Source organism: Brassica rapa, chromosome A01, assembly GCF_000309985.2.
Source record: "Brassica rapa cultivar Chiifu-401-42 chromosome A01, CAAS_Brap_v3.01, whole genome shotgun sequence".
Taxonomy (NCBI): domain Eukaryota; kingdom Viridiplantae; phylum Streptophyta; class Magnoliopsida; order Brassicales; family Brassicaceae; genus Brassica; species Brassica rapa.
This window is the reverse complement of record NC_024795.2, coordinates 25,394,789-25,412,700: the sequence shown is the minus strand read 5'-3', so window position 1 is coordinate 25,412,700 and position 17,912 is coordinate 25,394,789. Positions and strand designations below refer to the sequence as shown.

The 17,912-nt window shown below is 36.0% G+C and overlaps 4 protein-coding genes across 5 annotated transcripts; all 4 read right to left on the bottom strand.

Annotated features, from left to right (window-relative positions):
• Window positions 1–988: 988 nt before the first annotated feature.
• On the bottom strand, window positions 989–4,156 carry LOC103842123 (pectinesterase/pectinesterase inhibitor 3). The gene is made up of 3 exons (XM_009118743.3): window positions 3,469–4,156; window positions 2,485–2,968; window positions 989–1,813 (listed from the first exon to the last, which is right to left on the bottom strand). The coding sequence occupies exons 1-3, from the start codon at window positions 4,069–4,071 to the stop codon at window positions 1,122–1,124; spliced, it is 1,779 nt and encodes a 592-aa protein (XP_009116991.2). The 5' UTR covers window positions 4,072–4,156; the 3' UTR covers window positions 989–1,121.
• Window positions 4,157–7,955: 3,799 nt separating this feature from the next.
• LOC108872283 lies at window positions 7,956–14,807 on the bottom strand. Of its 2 annotated transcripts, XM_033287057.1 has the most exons (4): window positions 12,054–14,807; window positions 11,831–11,968; window positions 11,662–11,750; window positions 7,956–10,324 (listed from the first exon to the last, which is right to left on the bottom strand). In XM_033287057.1, exons 1-3 carry the CDS (start codon window positions 12,246–12,248, stop codon window positions 11,670–11,672), a joined length of 414 nt encoding a protein of 137 aa, XP_033142948.1. In that variant the 5' UTR covers window positions 12,249–14,807; the 3' UTR covers window positions 7,956–10,324; window positions 11,662–11,669. The 2 variants fall into 2 exon arrangements, with proteins under 2 accessions (XP_033142948.1, XP_033142916.1); XM_033287025.1 differs by having other exon boundaries at window positions 9,586–11,750; window positions 12,054–12,302.
• LOC117127125 (glutathione S-transferase T3-like) lies at window positions 10,448–11,236 on the bottom strand. Its single transcript, XM_033276471.1, has one exon. It carries the CDS (start codon window positions 11,234–11,236, stop codon window positions 10,448–10,450), a length of 789 nt encoding a protein of 262 aa, XP_033132362.1.
• A 346-nt stretch (window positions 14,808–15,153) lies between the features above and the next one.
• LOC103842113 (pentatricopeptide repeat-containing protein At3g14330) lies at window positions 15,154–17,809 on the bottom strand. Its single transcript, XM_009118731.2, has one exon. The coding sequence runs from the start codon at window positions 17,562–17,564 to the stop codon at window positions 15,600–15,602; it is 1,965 nt and encodes a 654-aa protein (XP_009116979.1). The 5' UTR covers window positions 17,565–17,809; the 3' UTR covers window positions 15,154–15,599.
• Between the last annotated feature and the right edge of the window lie 103 nt (window positions 17,810–17,912).

The window sequence follows — 17,912 nt, the reverse complement described above, 5'->3', positions numbered from 1 at the left end:
AAGAGGACAGTGAAGATTGATGGGTAGCGTACATGATCCTCAGTGATACTAGATTTCTTTTTTGTTTTGTGGTTGAATTTCTTATGAGATAAAAAAACTCTCGTTGTCGTTGAATGAAATTCGAAGTTGAGAAAAAGAAAATCATATGATCCGGTTGGCGTTACATGCTTGAGTACTGTATGTATTTGCGAACTAAGTTGTAGTATTATAAGAACTCATTTTAAGCTGACTGCAAATAGTGATGATGTAAGGAAACAAATTGTGAATAAAAAATCAATTCAATGATATATAAATATTTAGTTTATCATTGTAATATACTAGACAAAGAGTTGTGTCTCTTCCTTAAGAGTTGTGTCTCTTCCGTAAGTATTGTGTCTCTTCTTTCTCATGACTCTAAATGAATAATTAACTTAATAACAGATTACGACTCTTAATACATAAAGCGTATCCTAACGTACTTGGGAACTCATTTATTCGACCAACATTGGTGTGGTGTTTGTCTCCTTTTGTGCAGTAATAACTCTCACATTTATTCATAAAGTTTTACAGTAGTTTTATATTGAAGAGATACAACCTTTAATCAAAAGACACCTAAGTGAACAAACACAACTATTAACAAAAATTGAATTTTTTATAAAAGCACACAACCTTTAAAATTAATTGAGATTGCTATTATTAGTAGATTTGTGATTTCATTTTACAACGTTCGTTTTAATTTTTTTTAATAAACTTAAAATATATTAGGGATATATGTTTCGTGAATTAAAACTATAACCACATGAAAGAAACATGAATTGATAATCCAGATATTAAAAACACTACCCAACATGTTCTTGATTCAAAATTATGTTCTTGACCTAAAATAAACATGTTCTTGACAAAAAAAATACAGTGGGAAATTCAGATAATGGACGGGTTCGAAAAATTCAGAAAGCTAAAATAATTTTTAAACTCAATAATTCGTATAAGAATCAATTGGTGATCAATCTCAACTAATCTCCAATACTAGGATCTAGAAAAGATATGAAAATACACAGCACATACACATTTTATTTATTGATAAAATTTATAATTATTCGACCAACAATATGTAGGTTACAACACTTCACAACAATAATATCTCAAAGACCGAGAGAGAAAGGAAAACCGGTTGAACCTAACCAGCCTCCACCACCAATAAACTGACCAGCAGTATATCTCTGAGCTTCAGAAGCAGCAGTGATTACCTTAAAGCCCCTCCACTTCACTCTCCTTGCAGTTCCAGCCCCTGCTCCTTTATTCGCATACTCTCTATAAGTCAAAGTGTTCAACGCAAAAGTCCCAGTCCACTCGGACCACCCTTCGGGTCGGATCACGTCCGAGATATCCGACTGCATGATCACTGTTTGTGAATACTCTTTCCACGGACGACCAAGATACGTCGGGAAACTACCTTTTACGGGCTGCAAATCCGACGTGGCACCGATCCTACATCTTTGGATAACGATCCCTGTGTTTTGGTTAGGATCAGTCCTTCCTTGGGCCGTGACCATGTTTTTCTGGCCGGAGTTTGGTCGACGAGCGTGGATGTCGCAGTCTTGGAGAACGACGGCGGCGTTTCCAAAGATGAAGTCGACCGTTCCGGCGATGAGGCACTTGACGAAGTACTGACGGTTAGAGTGGACGTAGAGAGTGTCTTGGTAAGCTAACATATCGCATTGGTAAAAAGCAGAGAAGTCAGAACCGACACGGAGAGCCACCGCTTGGTGCTTAGACGGACCTGCTGTGTTCTGGAAAGTGATGTCACGCGCTAGAAACCTTTCGCCGACAGCAGCTAGACCCCACAAAAAAATATCAATCAGTTTAGCGGAATCATTAGCTAAAAGGACTAATAACAATAACATAAGACTTGTTTAGCTGGAATATCACTTTAGTTTAAAGGATTTGTATTTTATCTCCTTATAAAATATTTTAAAAAGCGGAAAAGAAGTTAAATGCAGCTTGAAATGTGATGATAATAATTGAAAAAGTATAGTAAAAAAAGTGAGGATAACTAAGGTGTAATCTAATGAAATTATGTAACAAATGTAAATAAGGGACAAGATCGGATAGAAAAGTCAACAACAATGAAACAAGCAAAAAAAACAAAAGGTTAAAGGCTCTTCTCACGAGTGGATGAGCCATTAACCCAATCCAGGACAAGTGACCTAGAAAAGCATAAGAATAAAGCCAAGAAAATGATGGATCAAGACTCGTACATGACTCATATCTTACAAAGCGTTTTGTTCATTTATGGCAATTCAAGTTCAAATTTAATTTTATCTCGTTACTAGGCTACATGTGCGAATCAAATGTTGTAGTGGCTACTGCGACTAAGAATCTACATGTGAATAATTAATGTACTTGAAAAGAGTAAAGGTTTTCCACCACAAAGAAGGGCCACATCGTGCAAAATTACTTTAAATATTATTTCAAAAATAAAAAGAAATAAATAAAGTTGCTTACCAACGGTGGCAGAATGAAAGGTGGTGCTACCGTCGACGACGTTTCTATTTCCAGTAATAATAGTTCTTGTCCGACCATCTCCCATAAACATTATATTCTTTTTCTTCTTCGACACTTCCACATTCTCTCTATAAACACCAGCTTTTATATGTATCACATACCTCCTCTTACTATTATCCGGGGCAGCTGCAACCGCAGCCGCAATAGTCTTGAATTTACCGCTACCGTTAGCAGCCACAGTAGCATCAGCTCTCACTGAAGACCCTTGAAGAAGCCTCCTATCTCCCGCGGATAACCAAGTAGGCCACCCCTCTGCATCTACTTCTCCGGCGCCGGCAATATCTACGGACACCGTTGTTTCCTCCTCCTTGAGTTTACGGTTGTTTGAGAAGGATTTAGCTTTTAGCTCGAAATTGGCTATGTCGGTATCAGTCATGTTCTTGATCATTGCTAGTGCGTTGCTGCACATGTGCTCGACGTGTACCTACACATTACTTATCTCGTTTTAAACTGTATTTAAGAACAATCATGTTATCACAAATTTACAGAATTAAATACACTCCAATAACAACTGATAGCAACTATTTCTACCAACACTAGCTAACAACATTTCATTATAAGAAAATAAATTCCAAAAAACAGAGAATTGTCAAAGTAATGTGATGTGATGTAAGATTTATTTAGTTTTCTTGTAACCCTATCTATAATTTTTTTTCATCGCATGCATTCCAACAAAACAAAAACATCAATTCGTAACCCCACGATGAAATAACAAAATAGTGATGTTATGTTGAGTCAATTCAGATTCCACAAATTTAGTGAACCAAAAAAATGCATTTTATAAGTCGACATTTGCAAATTTTAAATTAATTCATTTTTCCATACTCTTATGTTATACATTTCACATTTTATATTTTTTTTCAGTTGTTCTCCAATTCTATATATGAGAGCCGTAATGGCTAAAGAACTAATGTTTTTACGTACCTGACCCTTCAACAAGACCTTACGGACTTTCTTGTCAGCATCATCATGAGAGAATCCGTCGAGACAAGTCTCCTGATTGGTAATGGCAGAGCTTATTAGGGTTTTGAGATCACCAGCGTGTTCCCTTAGAGTTTTTTTGTTAGGGTACATTTGGAGATCTTCCAGTGTCTCATGAAGCTCATCAAGCGTCTCATCAATAGTCTCCAAACAGTCATGAAGCGCCGTCTTCTCACGTGGAGTAAGTCCTTTCCTGTTCTTGATCAGTTTCTTCACGGTGAAGTAATTGTGTTCCACGGCGATTGTTGTTAGGTTAAGCGATGCCTCAATGACGTCTTTCTGCGACGTCAGTTTGACGCCGCCGGACGTGGCCACGGCGGAGATGCAGAGCTCAGGGTACAGCGTGGAACTGCAAGCGGATCTTAGCACGGCATGAGAGGACGGTGATAGAGGTTTTTTTCTGTTTCCGTTGGCTTTTGAAGCTCCGGCGGCGATTCCGATGACGGCAGCCACGAGGAGCAAAGCTACGGCGGCAGATAGTAAAACAGTTTTCTTGTTTTTTTTGAAATTATCTTTGGAGAAGATTTCTTTGATAGATGATGCCATTGTTTGACACTTGGTTTAATGTTCTCTTCAAGAGTGGGGTGTTTATATTGATGAAATTAAAATTAGAAACGATATTTATTTTTATAGGCTCTTTTCTCTTTCTTCTTACTTGACTCTATAGTGTAAATAAATACATTCAGTAGAAATAAAACACATGTTATTAAGCCGTTAATAGAAGATAAGATTTTTATAATATCTTATCTTCTCGCTTTCTTCTAAATTTTCTTGACTCTATTATTTGAGTGTACATTTAGTGAAAAATCCACATGTTATAAGCCGCCTAGTTAATAGAAGATAAGATTTTTTTGTAAAGAGAATATTATTCCAATTGTTCGAGTTCCGTTCCACAGTACTATTGTCGTGTTCCCAAATTTGTATCCTTGTATTTGGTTTTGATATTTGCTGAAGAGAAGTCTACGCTTTGCTTACCAGTTTTCTTTTCAATTGGAAATATTTCTTTAGTGAATAGCCTTGAAACTTCGATATTTGTATATGTTTCTGTTAATCGTGAAAATGATACTATTATTTAAAAGAAAATTATGACGTTTTTAATACAGAAAAATAGTCTAAGTAACAGAATTCACCTAGGTTGCATATTCTAAGTATAATAATTATGACGTCAGTAAGACACATCACACATACACGTATGCATGACTACACTACTATAAATGTGGTTTATAAACTATCGTACAGTTTATAAACTGAGTATATACGGATGTCTTTGGAAATAAATGTGGTTTCAGAAGTAGTCCCCCAAGTTACAATTTCGATCTTTCGGATGCCGTGAACAAGTTGTTTATAAATTTGCAATACTAGTACAAATCAGACATAAGTTTGAATTCTCAAAATTAACAACACTAGTGCAAACTACAGTAAAATACAAAGAAGCTTACCAGTTACTAGTGATGAACTCACCACTCTTGTCAACGTTTAATCTATATATACACCTTAAGGTCTTTAACTAATTGACCGAAATAACTTTTTTTTTTCTGGAAACTGATGCATTAGATATTTCCATATTTTTATTTAAAAATATCTGTTTCGTAGTAATATTTATTTCTGAAATAATAATATTCATTTACCATATTGAGAATTATGTTGAATTACCAATGTATGTACCAGAGATCACATTAAATGATGTATGTACCAGAGATTACATTATTTTCGACGCAACTCTAACCTATTTCACTAGGAACATATTTTTATTATATTTACCAAGAATTTTCTATAATAAAATACACGTTATTGGTTATAGACTACGTTAATTTTGTAACATGCCCAATGACATGACGCCCAACCATTTTTATTGGTATTTTTAAAGTATGGTCCAATAATTATGTATGAAAAAGAAGCCCAACATATTAGTTTTACATTTATTTATTTATTTTTATTTATATTAGTAGAAGAAAGTATGTCTGGGTAAAATATTTAGATCCGAAGAATCGAACTTGATTTGAAAGTAATACTAAACACAAACCAAAATTGATTAAGTACTCAAATGGATCTAAAAGTTTAATATCTGGATAACCGGACCCGAATCCGATCAAGAACTGAAATATTTGGAATATTAAAAATATCTAAAACATAATTATATACTTAAATATATTAGTTATTTTAAATTTTATATCTATTAGATATTCTTTAATATGAAAATATATAAATTAACCAAATATGTTCAAAATACTAAAAATATATTATTTTCTCCATCTAAATATTTAAATTGAACTAGTTTTTATGTAAAATTAAGTATTTAGTTTTACATTATTCAGAATTTTATTTGTTATATTATTTTTATTTTCGTATTTTGAGGATTAAGCATATTTGGATTTTTGCTAAAATGTTGCATAATTAAAATGTGTATCCAAACTCGAAACTGAACCAAATTTGCAATGATTCGAACCAAATCCAAAACAAATTCAAATCAAAATTTGTAAATATCTGAATCATATTTAAATTTCTAACTCTAAAATTTGAAATCTGAATAAATTATCTTTATCCGAACGAATATCTAAATATCATCTTTGAAAAAGCTATAAGATAAATTTTTTATTCTAACATAAATAAATAATTTTAATTTATTATTTCACTCTGCGCACAGTACGGATTATTGACTTGTGGAAATAAGGCAAAGCAAAAGTGCTACATAGCGATGAAATAATAAATATAAAGTATTTAGGCGGATGGCTGTAGAACTGTAATAGGCTGGTGCAAGCCTGTCATGGGTCCGTATAGCATATACCAACTGGAAAACAAAATACTCCACTAATTAGACTTAAAAGTAAATTCTGAAATACAAGTTTTGTCGGCATACGTACAAAGCAAATCCTAGCTTCCTGGCGATAACTTTTTGTTTCTATAATACATAAGAAGAAACCTTTGTTTTATAAAATTAGATATGCATTAGTGTCGGTTGAGTTATTGGCTACTATTTTTTTCACAATATTCCTCGATCGAGCTTGCATGTTCTAAAAGCATCTCCAAGAACAATTTATAAGAAAAAAATGTATGAATGGTTGAAATGTACTAGTAGTTTGTGCTTCGAAAGGTTATTATAACCTTGACAGAAAAAGGATATTATAAATGACACATCTGCCAAGTATTTATATAACTTCACTAATCGTATAATTAGCTAGTTTCAAACGTACAATGATCCGTTTGTATTCATATACTTTTTAACAGTTTTTTTTTTGACGTCAAAAGGCCATTATATTACTTAAACTTGAGTTAGTCTGGATAACCAAACCGGAATAAAACAACTAATAAAATATGTAACAGTTTCAACGATGCCACTTATATCACTTATTTACACGTATTTCATGTATCATATTATTTTTTTAAAATGTATCATATTGTTTCCAGTTCATATAATCACAACTCGCAGACTTTTTAATTTCCCTGCAACGGTCTTAAAAGACTCAGACGCAAGTTCAATGACCACATGCCTCTGGCTCGTCTGAAGGAAATCCCCCTTAGTAAGCATCTTCTTTCCTTATTTTTGTTCTTCTCTTTGCCAAGGTGACAATTATGTAGGTCTACTTTTGTAAAACATCAACATTCGTTCCTTTATGATATATTGACAGTTGTAGCATGATAAGTTTCATGGGTTTCCAACTTAAAACCAATTGGCAATTAGTGGATTGGTCAAGTCTCTTATATATTACTCAAGTCTCTTTTATATTTCCGATGTGGGATCTTCTCTCCAATACCCTCCTTCGAGATAATGGTGCGTATAACCATTAATCTCGCAGAATCCATCATACCCCCTCCGAAATCATGCTTTATTTTTTAGCGATCTCGGTGGAACTGAGCCTTCTATGGGCCATCAGCTAATGGGATGATCGGGCCACTGTCCGGATCGGATTAATGGATCAGTGTATTGGGTCCGCTCTGATACCATGTTAGATTCGGGTTTATTCATGGGCTTTCAACTTAAAACCAATTGGCAATTAGTGGATTGGCTCAAGTCTCTTATATATTATTCAAGCCCCTTTTATATTTTCGATGTAGGATCTTCTCTCCAATATAGCAAAAAAAATATTTCGTAGGTGAGAATATTAGTTATGTGCACTACTAAACATAACTAAAAACATGTAAGTAATCTAGTTACATGACCATATTTCATCGGTAAATGATTAATTTAATATGCTTTTGGTAAGGGATAATACTTAATAGACCGCAGAACGTAAGGTAAGAACTTTTTTAGGGGAAAGAGTATTCAGAGCATGAGCATTGGTGAACCTCCCATTGGGGTTCACCCAATTTTTTTAATATTTTTTGGTGGGGCCACAAATAATTATGAACCTGTATTTGTTGTTTTCTGCATTAGTGAACCCGAAGAAGGAGTTCATAGGAATAAAATAATAATATAAATTAAAAAAAAAAGAAAATTTCAAATTATTGAGAATACATAAATAAAATATTAAAATATATTATAAATATTTTAAAACTTTTTATTCAATACATAAGAGTAGATTACATAAATTGAGAAATAGAAGAACATAAAAACATTATTAATCTTCATTACCAAACTTTTGCCATATATTTTCCATTAAATCAGCTTTCAAACGATCATGCTTCTCTTTATCTCGAACTTCTCTGCGAATGCCTAACATATCACCGACATGAATACTTTCTCTCCGTTGCACCCTCGAACTTCTACTTGACTCTCCTGACTCGAACTCAGATGTATCAATTTGAGCGTATCCGTGTCGTTCGTTCTCTACTATCATATTGTGCAATATGACACAAGTTCTCATAATCTTTCCTATCTTTTCCTTGTCCCATAGTAGAGCTGGGTTTTTAACAATTGCAAACCTCGATTGCAATACTCCAAAAGCCCGTTCGACATCTTTTCTGGTGGATTCTTGACGTTCAGCAAATAGCTCAGCTTTAGGACCTTGAGGAAGTGGGATGGATTGGATAAATGTTGCCCATTTCGGATAAATTCCGTCCGTAAGATAGTAGGCCATACGATAAGTGTGGTTGTTGACCTTGAACTTAACTTTAGGTGTTCGACCTTGTAAGATGTCATCAAAAACTGGTGACCGATCAAGAACATTGATATCGTTGAGGGTACCTGGTAATCCGAAAAATGCGTGCCATATCCAAAGATCCTGTGATGCCACGGCTTCTAAGACAATTGTCGGCTTTCCTGAACCACGTGTGTACTGACCTTTCCAAGCTGTTGGGCAGTTTTTTCACTCCCAATGCATACAATCGATGCTGCCTATCATCCCTGGAAACCCGCGTACCTCTCCGACATCGAGTAATCGTTGAAGATCTTCAGGTGTAGGGCTTCGTAGATACTCATCTCCAAAGAAATAAATTATTGCATTAGTGAAATTTTCTAAACATAAACGTGATGTACTGTCACCAAGTCGGAGATATTCGTCATATGTATCTCCCGATTGACCATATGCCAGCATACGTATAGCTGCCGTACACTTTTGAAGTGCAGATAGCCCGTTCCTTCCGCAAGCATTTCATCTTTGCTGAAAGTATGGAACTTCATTAGTTATACGTTCGACAATGCGAAGGAACAATGGCTTGTTCATTCGAAAACGCCTCCTAAACATTTTCGGTGGGTATGTAGGATTTTCCGTGAAATAATCGTTCCATAGTTGATTGTGTCCTTGTTCCCGATGTCTTTCGATATAAGCTCTTCTCGTCGGCTTGTTGGGATGAGCATGAATCACTGAGTCGATGAAATTATCAACTATTTGGTCAACCATTTCTTCTAAAGCTTCATCAACTTCATCACTTGATGAGGAAGACATTGGTGTTTTTTTTCCTAACATGACAAAAGTTTTCTTAATAATATAAAAGTTGTCATAATTATATAAATTATTTTCAAAATCTATATTTTTAAAATACTCTTTCATCATAATTATATAAAAGTTGTCCTAAGAATATAAAAGTTGTCTTAATAATTGTCATAATTATATTTTTATTACATAATCTTTTACTTTTGTGACAATATAAAAGTTGTCATAATGCTATAATTTATTTTCATAATCTTTTATTTTTTTTCATATTCTATTTTTTTTTTTTTTAGTATTACTCTATCATCTTTTATGTGAATAATCTTACACTTTAGTCTATAAAAGTTGTCATAACATTAGTCTATAAAAGTTGTCATAACATTAAATTTTGTTTTATACATTACTCTATCATTATTACTCTATAATCTATTTTACACATTACTCTATCATTATTACTCTATAATCTTTTCTTTTCATAATCTTATAATTTTTTCATTACTAAGTTGTATATTATACCTTGTTGTGGATCTTTGCGTGTGTCTCCGTTTGTGAATCACCTTGCAGCGAAATGGGAATCACTTGAATGTGTCGGCTTCCTTCATAACTGGTACTAAATGGGAATCACTTGAATGATCTCGACTTTTTAGCATTTACAACTAAACATTCTTATCTCAGTCAATACAAAGAGAAGTGCTATAAGAGAATGAACTTGCTAGAGAGTAATAAGTGAGAGAAGTGCTATTTCATATAATGATACAATGCAAACATATATAGAGAGTTTGAAACCATATTACATAATCCGTGAATCAAGTTGTGACTGACACAATACATACTAAGACAATCCGTGAATGAAATAAGTGTAGCAAGAAACAAAACACTACACTTTCCCGTGTCCAACTACCCCCAACATTAAAAAAAAAAACTAGGCTTCAACTTTACCGACTGATCAACTCCAACACCTTCACTCCAACCCGTGACCTGCACTCTCTGACCTGCAAAAGAAAATAAAACCCAATCAATAATTCATGTTAAGCATCGAATAAAGTTAAGCTAAGCAACGTAAACATTCCATCCGATCACGCTAAGCAAAGCAACAATACAAGGCACTAACCAACTCAAAGCATTTCACCAATTAGTTTATACTTAAGGGATTTTTCTTGATCAGAAAGAGTCTCCTCATTTTTGCCAATGAGACGATCAAGGATCTTTTGTTTAGAAATGTTATTTTTCAGAGCTAGCATGGTTTCTATTTGATCATAAGCTGCTTTGTTCCCGTGTTTCTTGCGCTTGGCTGCTTTGCTCGCCTTTACACCAGGAGGCCTCACCTCTTCATCGTCACCCACCACCTCCGGACATGCTTCCTTCCTCTTCTCCTTTCCACCAACTTTCGACAACGCGTGTGACCTCCATTTCTGATCAAATCTCAGCTCCCTCCAGCAATGTTCAAGTGCGAACTTGACATTAAAGTCATTGAAGAAGATGTCATGTGCAGCTTTCATGACATCATTCTCATTTTGCCCGTTTGTCTGCTCCTTCAAAGCGGCTTCATGGCAACCAACGAACTTGCACACCTGCTCATTCACCCTTCCCCACCTCTGCTTACATTGACTCCATTCTCTAGGAACGGCGCCAATGAGCTGAGGGCTTGAGTTAAAATACTCCTCTATTCTCTTCCAAAACACCCCTGCCTTCTGCTCATTAGCGACTATGGGATCCTTGCTCGTGTTCAACCAAGCGCTAATGAGCACAAGGTCTTCTTTGACAACCCACTTTCTTCTTTCTACAGGTTTAACTAACCCGGGTGAGTTACCAACTGCCTCCGCAGAGTCCACGTCGTGTGGGGGACTGCTCTGCGAAGCTAAAAGGTTAACAAACCCGGGAGAGGTGTAGGAGAAAGGATCCATTATCTTTTGGGTTTGGTTTGTTGTTTAAATGTTTGTGTGTTTTTAGTTGTGGATTTGCTATGTTTTATAAACTAGTTTTTGCTTTCATTTGAGATAATTAACTAAACCAGAAGAATTAAACAAACTCTACCTACCACAAGTACTTCACAAACGGCAGTGAATACACATCAACTCACTGGAAAATATTAACTACACCTAAGTACAATCTATTGAGAGTTCACAGCAACCAACAACCAACAAAAAATTAATTAAAGATTTTTAAAAGTTGTAGTTAGAGTTCTAGTTGGAGTTGTAGTTATTGTTGTAGTTATCTTTTAAGCTTTCATCACTTTTAGTTAACTTATTAAATAGTTAAACTGGTTATACCAATCAACAATTTGTAACAGCCATTTTCGAACTACATCTAAAGTGGGGTTCAGTCTTACCTTCGGTTTCATTCGAAGCAGACCTTCTCCAACGTAGCAACCTGCACGGTGAGGTCATCTACCTGCTCAGAGAGCATTTTAACCTGATCCTGGACATGTAAACATCAAACAAAAAGTGTTAGTCACGCAAAACATACCACACAAGTATTGAAAATGTGTTGTCACTAACCTCCAGTCTGTCGATCAGTTTACAGAGATTCGACGACCCCAACATCACTTCTTCAGCCTCCACCACCCGCTTAGTCAACCTTTCGATCTCCTCCTGCACACCTATCACCCAAGGCTGACGATAGTGGAATCCATCAGCCTTGGTTACACCATAAACAAATATCAGACACTCTACAATTTGCAAACCCATAAACGATAATCAAAGCGTTTAAAATCAAACTTACCTCGTAGTTCTTGCATGTGAAGAACCGCTTCCCCGGAAGAGTGTCGTAGTCGTCCTTCCGGCGAACCTCATCGATGATTCTCCCACCACATGGACACCTTTTGGGAATCCCGTACTCTGAATCGCTGACGAACCCTAGCATGTTTATGTGATCCTGTTGCCTCTTTGAATGTCTTCTCTCCTCTGCCGGATCCATCTGTGACAGAAATCAAATTATTAGCACATAATTAAGGAAGAATATGAGTAACTGAACCCTCAATCGAACTCCCATAACCATTAAAAACCCTAAAAAATAAAATCCCCAAATCGATTTATAATCACCCCATCGCAAATCCTTATCGCACATAAAATCTACGCTACCACACCGTCAATCTACTCAATACTGACCTAAGAGTGTGGAGAAGAGAAAACGTAATCGATTTGATGGAGAAATAACGACGGAATCGCGACGGCGTGGACTATCGCCTCGGAGAGAAAAAACCCTAGCGTTTTTCACTGATGAGAGAAATGAACTGGTTCACGCGTATCCCCTCCTTTCTTCCTCATCGACGCGGAAAGGAGAAGCCACTCACCGCCCGACGCGTGGCTTGAACTCGCCTCTTACGGGTTCAAGCGTAAGGCCCGGTTCGTCGATTAAAACCCATTTTTCATTTTTTTTAAATCAATCGGGCCTAAAAACTCGAGCCCACGACCCCCTCATAATCCCTTGATGCGCATGGTCTCAACTACGAAAGCTACCTCGGCCATAATAGTATAAAATGCTACTCTTATTAGTTTTAAAGTTTGTTGACTCGTTAAGGAAAAGCAGGTATCTTTGTAAATTACAATCATCACGTACAGTCTTTCTTTTTTTCTTTCTCTCGGTAACTTTTCATTCTCTTTTTAAGTAAAAGAATGTTATGTTAAAATAATGTAAATTCTTATTTACTATTAAACATTTCACTATCTTTTTCCTTCGTTCAACAATTTATAATCATTATAATAGAAAAAGAAAGAAGAATAACTAATAGTGTGGGTTATGATAAAAAGAAACAATCAACTTGCGTACTCCTTTTCCGGCAACCATTTACAGGGCATCCGATGTAGGTCAAACTTTTATGATAAATGTGTCTAAGTTTCCTTTTTTTTTTAAAGCGACAGCCCAAGTTGTATTTTCGATTGCTTTGTATAAGAAAATATAATACTATCTGGATTAATTATCAAACAAGAATAACATACGTAATTATCATAATTAATATTCCCTCTATTTCATAATAAGTTTTATTCTAACAATTTTTTTGTTACACAAAAATATCACTTTAGAATTTCAATACAAATTATACTTACTTTCAGTTAAAAAATAATTGCAAATTGTATTGATTTTATAAATAATTTATTTATTTTTAATATTATTGGTTAAATATATGTAATTAATATTAATTTAAATACATTTCAATCACTTTTTATCTGTGCGAAAAATGTCAAAAGTGCTACGTTTTTTTTTAAATGGAGGGAGTATGTATATTGCATGTGCAACTATTATACAGCCAACCATATCGAGTCAGTAAATTATTCTTTTGTAAGGTCACATTGGTTGGTAGATTTTGTCTGCGTACACGTTTTGCATGTGTTCCTGGGCGTACAAACAGTTTGTCATGTTAAATTGTTGTCAGTAAGGAGCGTTGGGAGATGTAAACTCTTCATAGTTCAGTACGTAAAATCATTCATAGCGACATTGATAGCATATGCAGTTTCACATTTGGACTTGGAAACGATTGACTATTGACTAATAACAAACTATAGTCAATATTCAATAATTTTTGCAAGATATAAATAACACTTATACACTTATGCCTTCGGTTCTTTTTTGGTAATATCACGGATTCACGGTAGCTTTAGCTTTATTCATGGGAAGCATCCTGACAAGTGACAAGTGATGAGCTGCTACTAGCAAAAACTGGCCTGGATTTTCGATATCCAATATTGTAGAATCGTACATTTGTTCAATCCTAATTAATTGATCCAATCAAAAGGAACCAAACAACTTATCATTTAAATATTTTGGAATTGAAAAGAAAAAAAAACTGATCCCATATTTATTTCAAAACTAAGATTATATTTTTCACTAAAATCTGAACCTTGGCTGGAATCGAATCCCAACCATGTGTGATAGATTCAAATTTATTTTAGATATAATTAATTACAAACAAGAAAAAAAAACAAAAGACAGGGAAACCAATCCAAAGCATTAGAAAAACCCTTTGACATCTTGTTTTTTTTTTTTTTTTTTTTTTTTTTTTGCTAAATAACTTGTTTTTTTCTTACTTGGTGAATCTAGCAGATAACTCTCAATTTGTTTCATCGAGATGTCTACCACATCAGCCCTCAAATCCGATGTAGTAAGTAAAAAATTGTTTAACAAATGAAAATTACGACGGGGATGAGTCGGATTGTCGCGCTGATAACACACATAATACGGAAGCACAACCACAAGAACCATGAAGAGGAGACATTCTTGATCTTCGTTCTTTTCAAAAATATTTTATAAGATGACTAATCTCTCAAAAACACTAAAGAAAATCTTCTTTTATCTCTTCAAAGTTCACGTCTTCTCACTTGGAACATACTTAAACGGAGTTATACAAAGGTTTATATTAAAATAATTTTACTAAGGGTATTGGTCCTATTGGATTAGTGATTTGGATTTATTTGGATACATAAAAGTCTTAGTAATATTTGTAAATTAAAGATCCAAAGTGATTTATTAGTTTTTGCCTTCCATTTTTTTTATCAAATACCGTCATTTGAAATGGTACCATAATCATCGAAATTATTCAATTTTTTGTACATATTTAAAAAAATCTCTAGATGATGACAAAAAAATTCTCTAGATTTTAAATATTTTTATGAACAACTAATCCAATAATCTTAAAATTTGAATAATTTTAGCACATGTTTGATGCAATAAGATAGGATTTCAAAATATTCTACAAAATCATTATTAATATAATAAAGAGAAGTCAAGTAATGAAAAAAACTAACTTCTACCAAATCATTGATGCATTATGATCCACCATACAAATTTTCTGTTATTTTCTTTAGATATAAATAATTTTTTTATATATCCACAATAATCACGATTTAAAAAAAAAAGTCAAAACAAAAATATTTAACTGGAATAACCAAAATTATAGTAAAAAGCAAGAAATTTCCTAATTTGAAATTGCAAAGCGCGCTTAAAAAAAAACTCCAAGCGTGACTTGGCTTCACCTCATGTGATGTGACCATCTTCCTTCAAAAACCTTTCTTGGTGAACACTCAACAACTTTCTCCAGTCTTTGATTGCCTCACTTGTTTCTCTTCATTATATGTTTTCTTTTTCTTTGAACCAAAAATATTATTCATACCAGCGTCGACAATGTCCTTGCCGAACAAGAATGCTTGTGTTTCCATTAACATATGTACTAAATTAGTTACATCGCTTCGGCTATGATCAATCTACCTCTCAAACAATGATGCTTCAGCAAATGACTCTTAGGGCACTAAGCTCAAGCACTTTTTTTCATGATCACCAGTAGTCTTTACATGAGCAGACACCGTCAGCGAAATGGTGGAACCGTTTTGTATCTCTAAGAACAATAACTCTCCCAGTTACTTGCGACACAATCTTCATCCATTTATGGCAATCTCCACATACTCTCAGATTCTTAGTAACCCTAATCGGAACCCCTTCACCGGTATGAATAAGAGAATAACTTGTCGCTAGCCTCTCACTATGTCCACAAACCCAATTCACCTTGGTAGCTTCATCAACATCATGAAGCACCAGGCTTGTATCAGGAGCATAACCTAATCTTTCCATAGCTTCTTGTAATTCTAACCATAGTTTCTTATACTCATCTGAGTTACGAAACTCATATCCACCACCCGCAACAAAGATTTGTATCTTGTCTTTAACCTGTACCCAACTGCAACCAGCTTCCTTTTTGATCCCTCTCTGTTTCATCACCTCTCGGATCTTATCCACCTTGTCCCACATCTTTGCATCAGCGTATAGGTTAGAAACCATAACGTAGTTCCCTGGATTGTGAGGCTCAAGAACAAACAGCTCCTGTGCTGCAATCTCTCCTACTCTAACATTCCCATGGAGCCTGCAAGAGTTAAGAAGTGATCCCCAAACGGATCCACTTGCCTTAAACGGCATTGTTTCTATCACCTTGACTGCTTCTTGGATCCTACCCGCTCGGCCCAAGATGTCAACCAAACAAGCGTAATGCTCCAAGGCAGGTGAAACTCTGAACTCTCCTTTCATACGCTCAAACAAACTTACACCATACTCTGTGAGGCCAGTATCACTACACCCAGATAACAAAGCAACAAAGGTAATCCCATCTGGCGCAACACCTGACTCTATCATCGTATCAAAGAGTTTAATCTCTTCTTGAATACTCCCATTGATCGCGTAAGAGTTTAACATAATGTTCCATGAAGTCAGATCCTTATTTAACATCCCATCAAAGATCCTCCTAGCGTACACAACCTCACCACACTTCCCATACATATCCATCAACGAGTTAAGCAAAGGAACATCAGGTCTCTCACTAGACTTCACAACCTGCGCATGAATCTCTTTCCCCGTAAGAAGAGCAGCCACACGCGAACAAGCTGGCAACACCGTCGTCAGCGTCGCCCAACTAAACCCAATCCTCTCTTCCTGCATCTTCCTAAACAGACTAAACATCTCATGAACCCGAACCTTCTTACTAAGCACCGAAACAAGCGAGTTCCAAGTAACAATATTCCTCTCAGACATTCCATCGAACACCTTGCGCGCATCTTCCAAAGATCCCCTCTCCATGTAAAGCCTCAACAGCGCATTCTCCACCACCTGATCAACCTTCCTCCTCCGTTTCACGATCTGGGCATGCACCCCTCTCCCAAAGCGAAGATCTTTAACCTCAACACACGCTTTTAACGCCACGGAGATCGAGAAATCCCCGGGCGGCGTCACGAAGCTACACAGCATGTCCACGTACGCGGCGAGAGCTTCCCTCGGCGACCCGTTTCTTGAAAAGGCGATCGCCATCGCCGCCCAGACTTCCTCGGTGAGAAAGGTCGAGTCTTTGGCCTCGTGGAAGAGTTTGCGAGCGAGGTCTAGCCGGCGGCAGACGGAGAAGAGGGTGATGAGTTTGGTTACTAGCTTGGGGTCGCGGCGGAGTTTAGGGTTGTTGAGGATTAAAGAGTGGATCTTTTGGCCGTGGTGGAGGGATTTAGCGGAGATGCACGCGTGGAGAGCGTCTGTGTAAGGCTCCGGGGTGGAGAGTGAGGATAGAGTGACGATGGCTTCGTCGAGGTTGGCGGATTTAGAGAGGACAGTGTAAGTTGAGTGTTGTCTGAATGGAGTTCGTAAGAAATGGATGAGACTCTGAGACCTTAGCGGGGAAAGATAACCTTGTAGAGTGGCAACATCTGCAGCTTTGGAAGAGAGACAGTTTGTGTCGTAATTTTTCAAGAACGTGCCTAGAGGAGGCATTGGAGATTCATTCAGGACAGGAGTGAGGAGAAGGGGAGACTCGAACCAGGTTACGAATAGAATACGGAACAGTAACAGTAGCAGCGGACAAGTTCTTTCCTGTGTGTGTCTGTAGAGTAGACACGGAGAACAAAGACGATGGATAAGCCTATACTATGGCACGTCTGTTTTGTGGGCTTTATGGGCCTTTATTATTTGGGCTTTTCCGAGTGAAGTGTGTTTTATTATATGGTTTTCATTTACACGTGAGGTGTACGTGCATTACTATTGTCGACTGCGTGTCACGTGACGTCTCATGTGTTCTTCCTCTGCTCTGAAACTGTGAATGTGATGGTGCAATGTGATGTT

Bases quoted from the DNA above. Each gene is read 5' to 3' on its own strand.
- LOC103842123 (XM_009118743.3), bottom strand. From the start codon at position 4,071: ATGGCATCATCTATCAAAGAAATCTTCTCCAAAGATAATTTCAAAAAA. The intron at 2,969-3,468 runs GTACGTAAAAAC...AGTAATGTGTAG, and splicing joins AGGTCTTGTTGAAGGGTCAG to GTACACGTCGAGCACATGTG. The intron at 1,814-2,484 runs GTAAGCAACTTT...TGTGGGGTCTAG, and splicing joins CTTTCATTCTGCCACCGTTG to CTGCTGTCGGCGAAAGGTTT.
- LOC117127125 (XM_033276471.1), bottom strand. From the start codon at position 11,236: ATGGATCCTTTCTCCTACACCTCTCCCGGGTTTGTTAACCTTTTAGCT.
- LOC108872283 (XM_033287057.1), bottom strand. From the start codon at position 12,248: ATGGATCCGGCAGAGGAGAGAAGACATTCAAAGAGGCAACAGGATCAC. The intron at 11,969-12,053 runs GTAAGTTTGATT...GGTGTAACCAAG, and splicing joins TCACATGCAAGAACTACGAG to GCTGATGGATTCCACTATCG. The intron at 11,751-11,830 runs GTTAGTGACAAC...TTACATGTCCAG, and splicing joins AACTGATCGACAGACTGGAG to GATCAGGTTAAAATGCTCTC.
- LOC103842113 (XM_009118731.2), bottom strand. From the start codon at position 17,564: ATGCCTCCTCTAGGCACGTTCTTGAAAAATTACGACACAAACTGTCTC.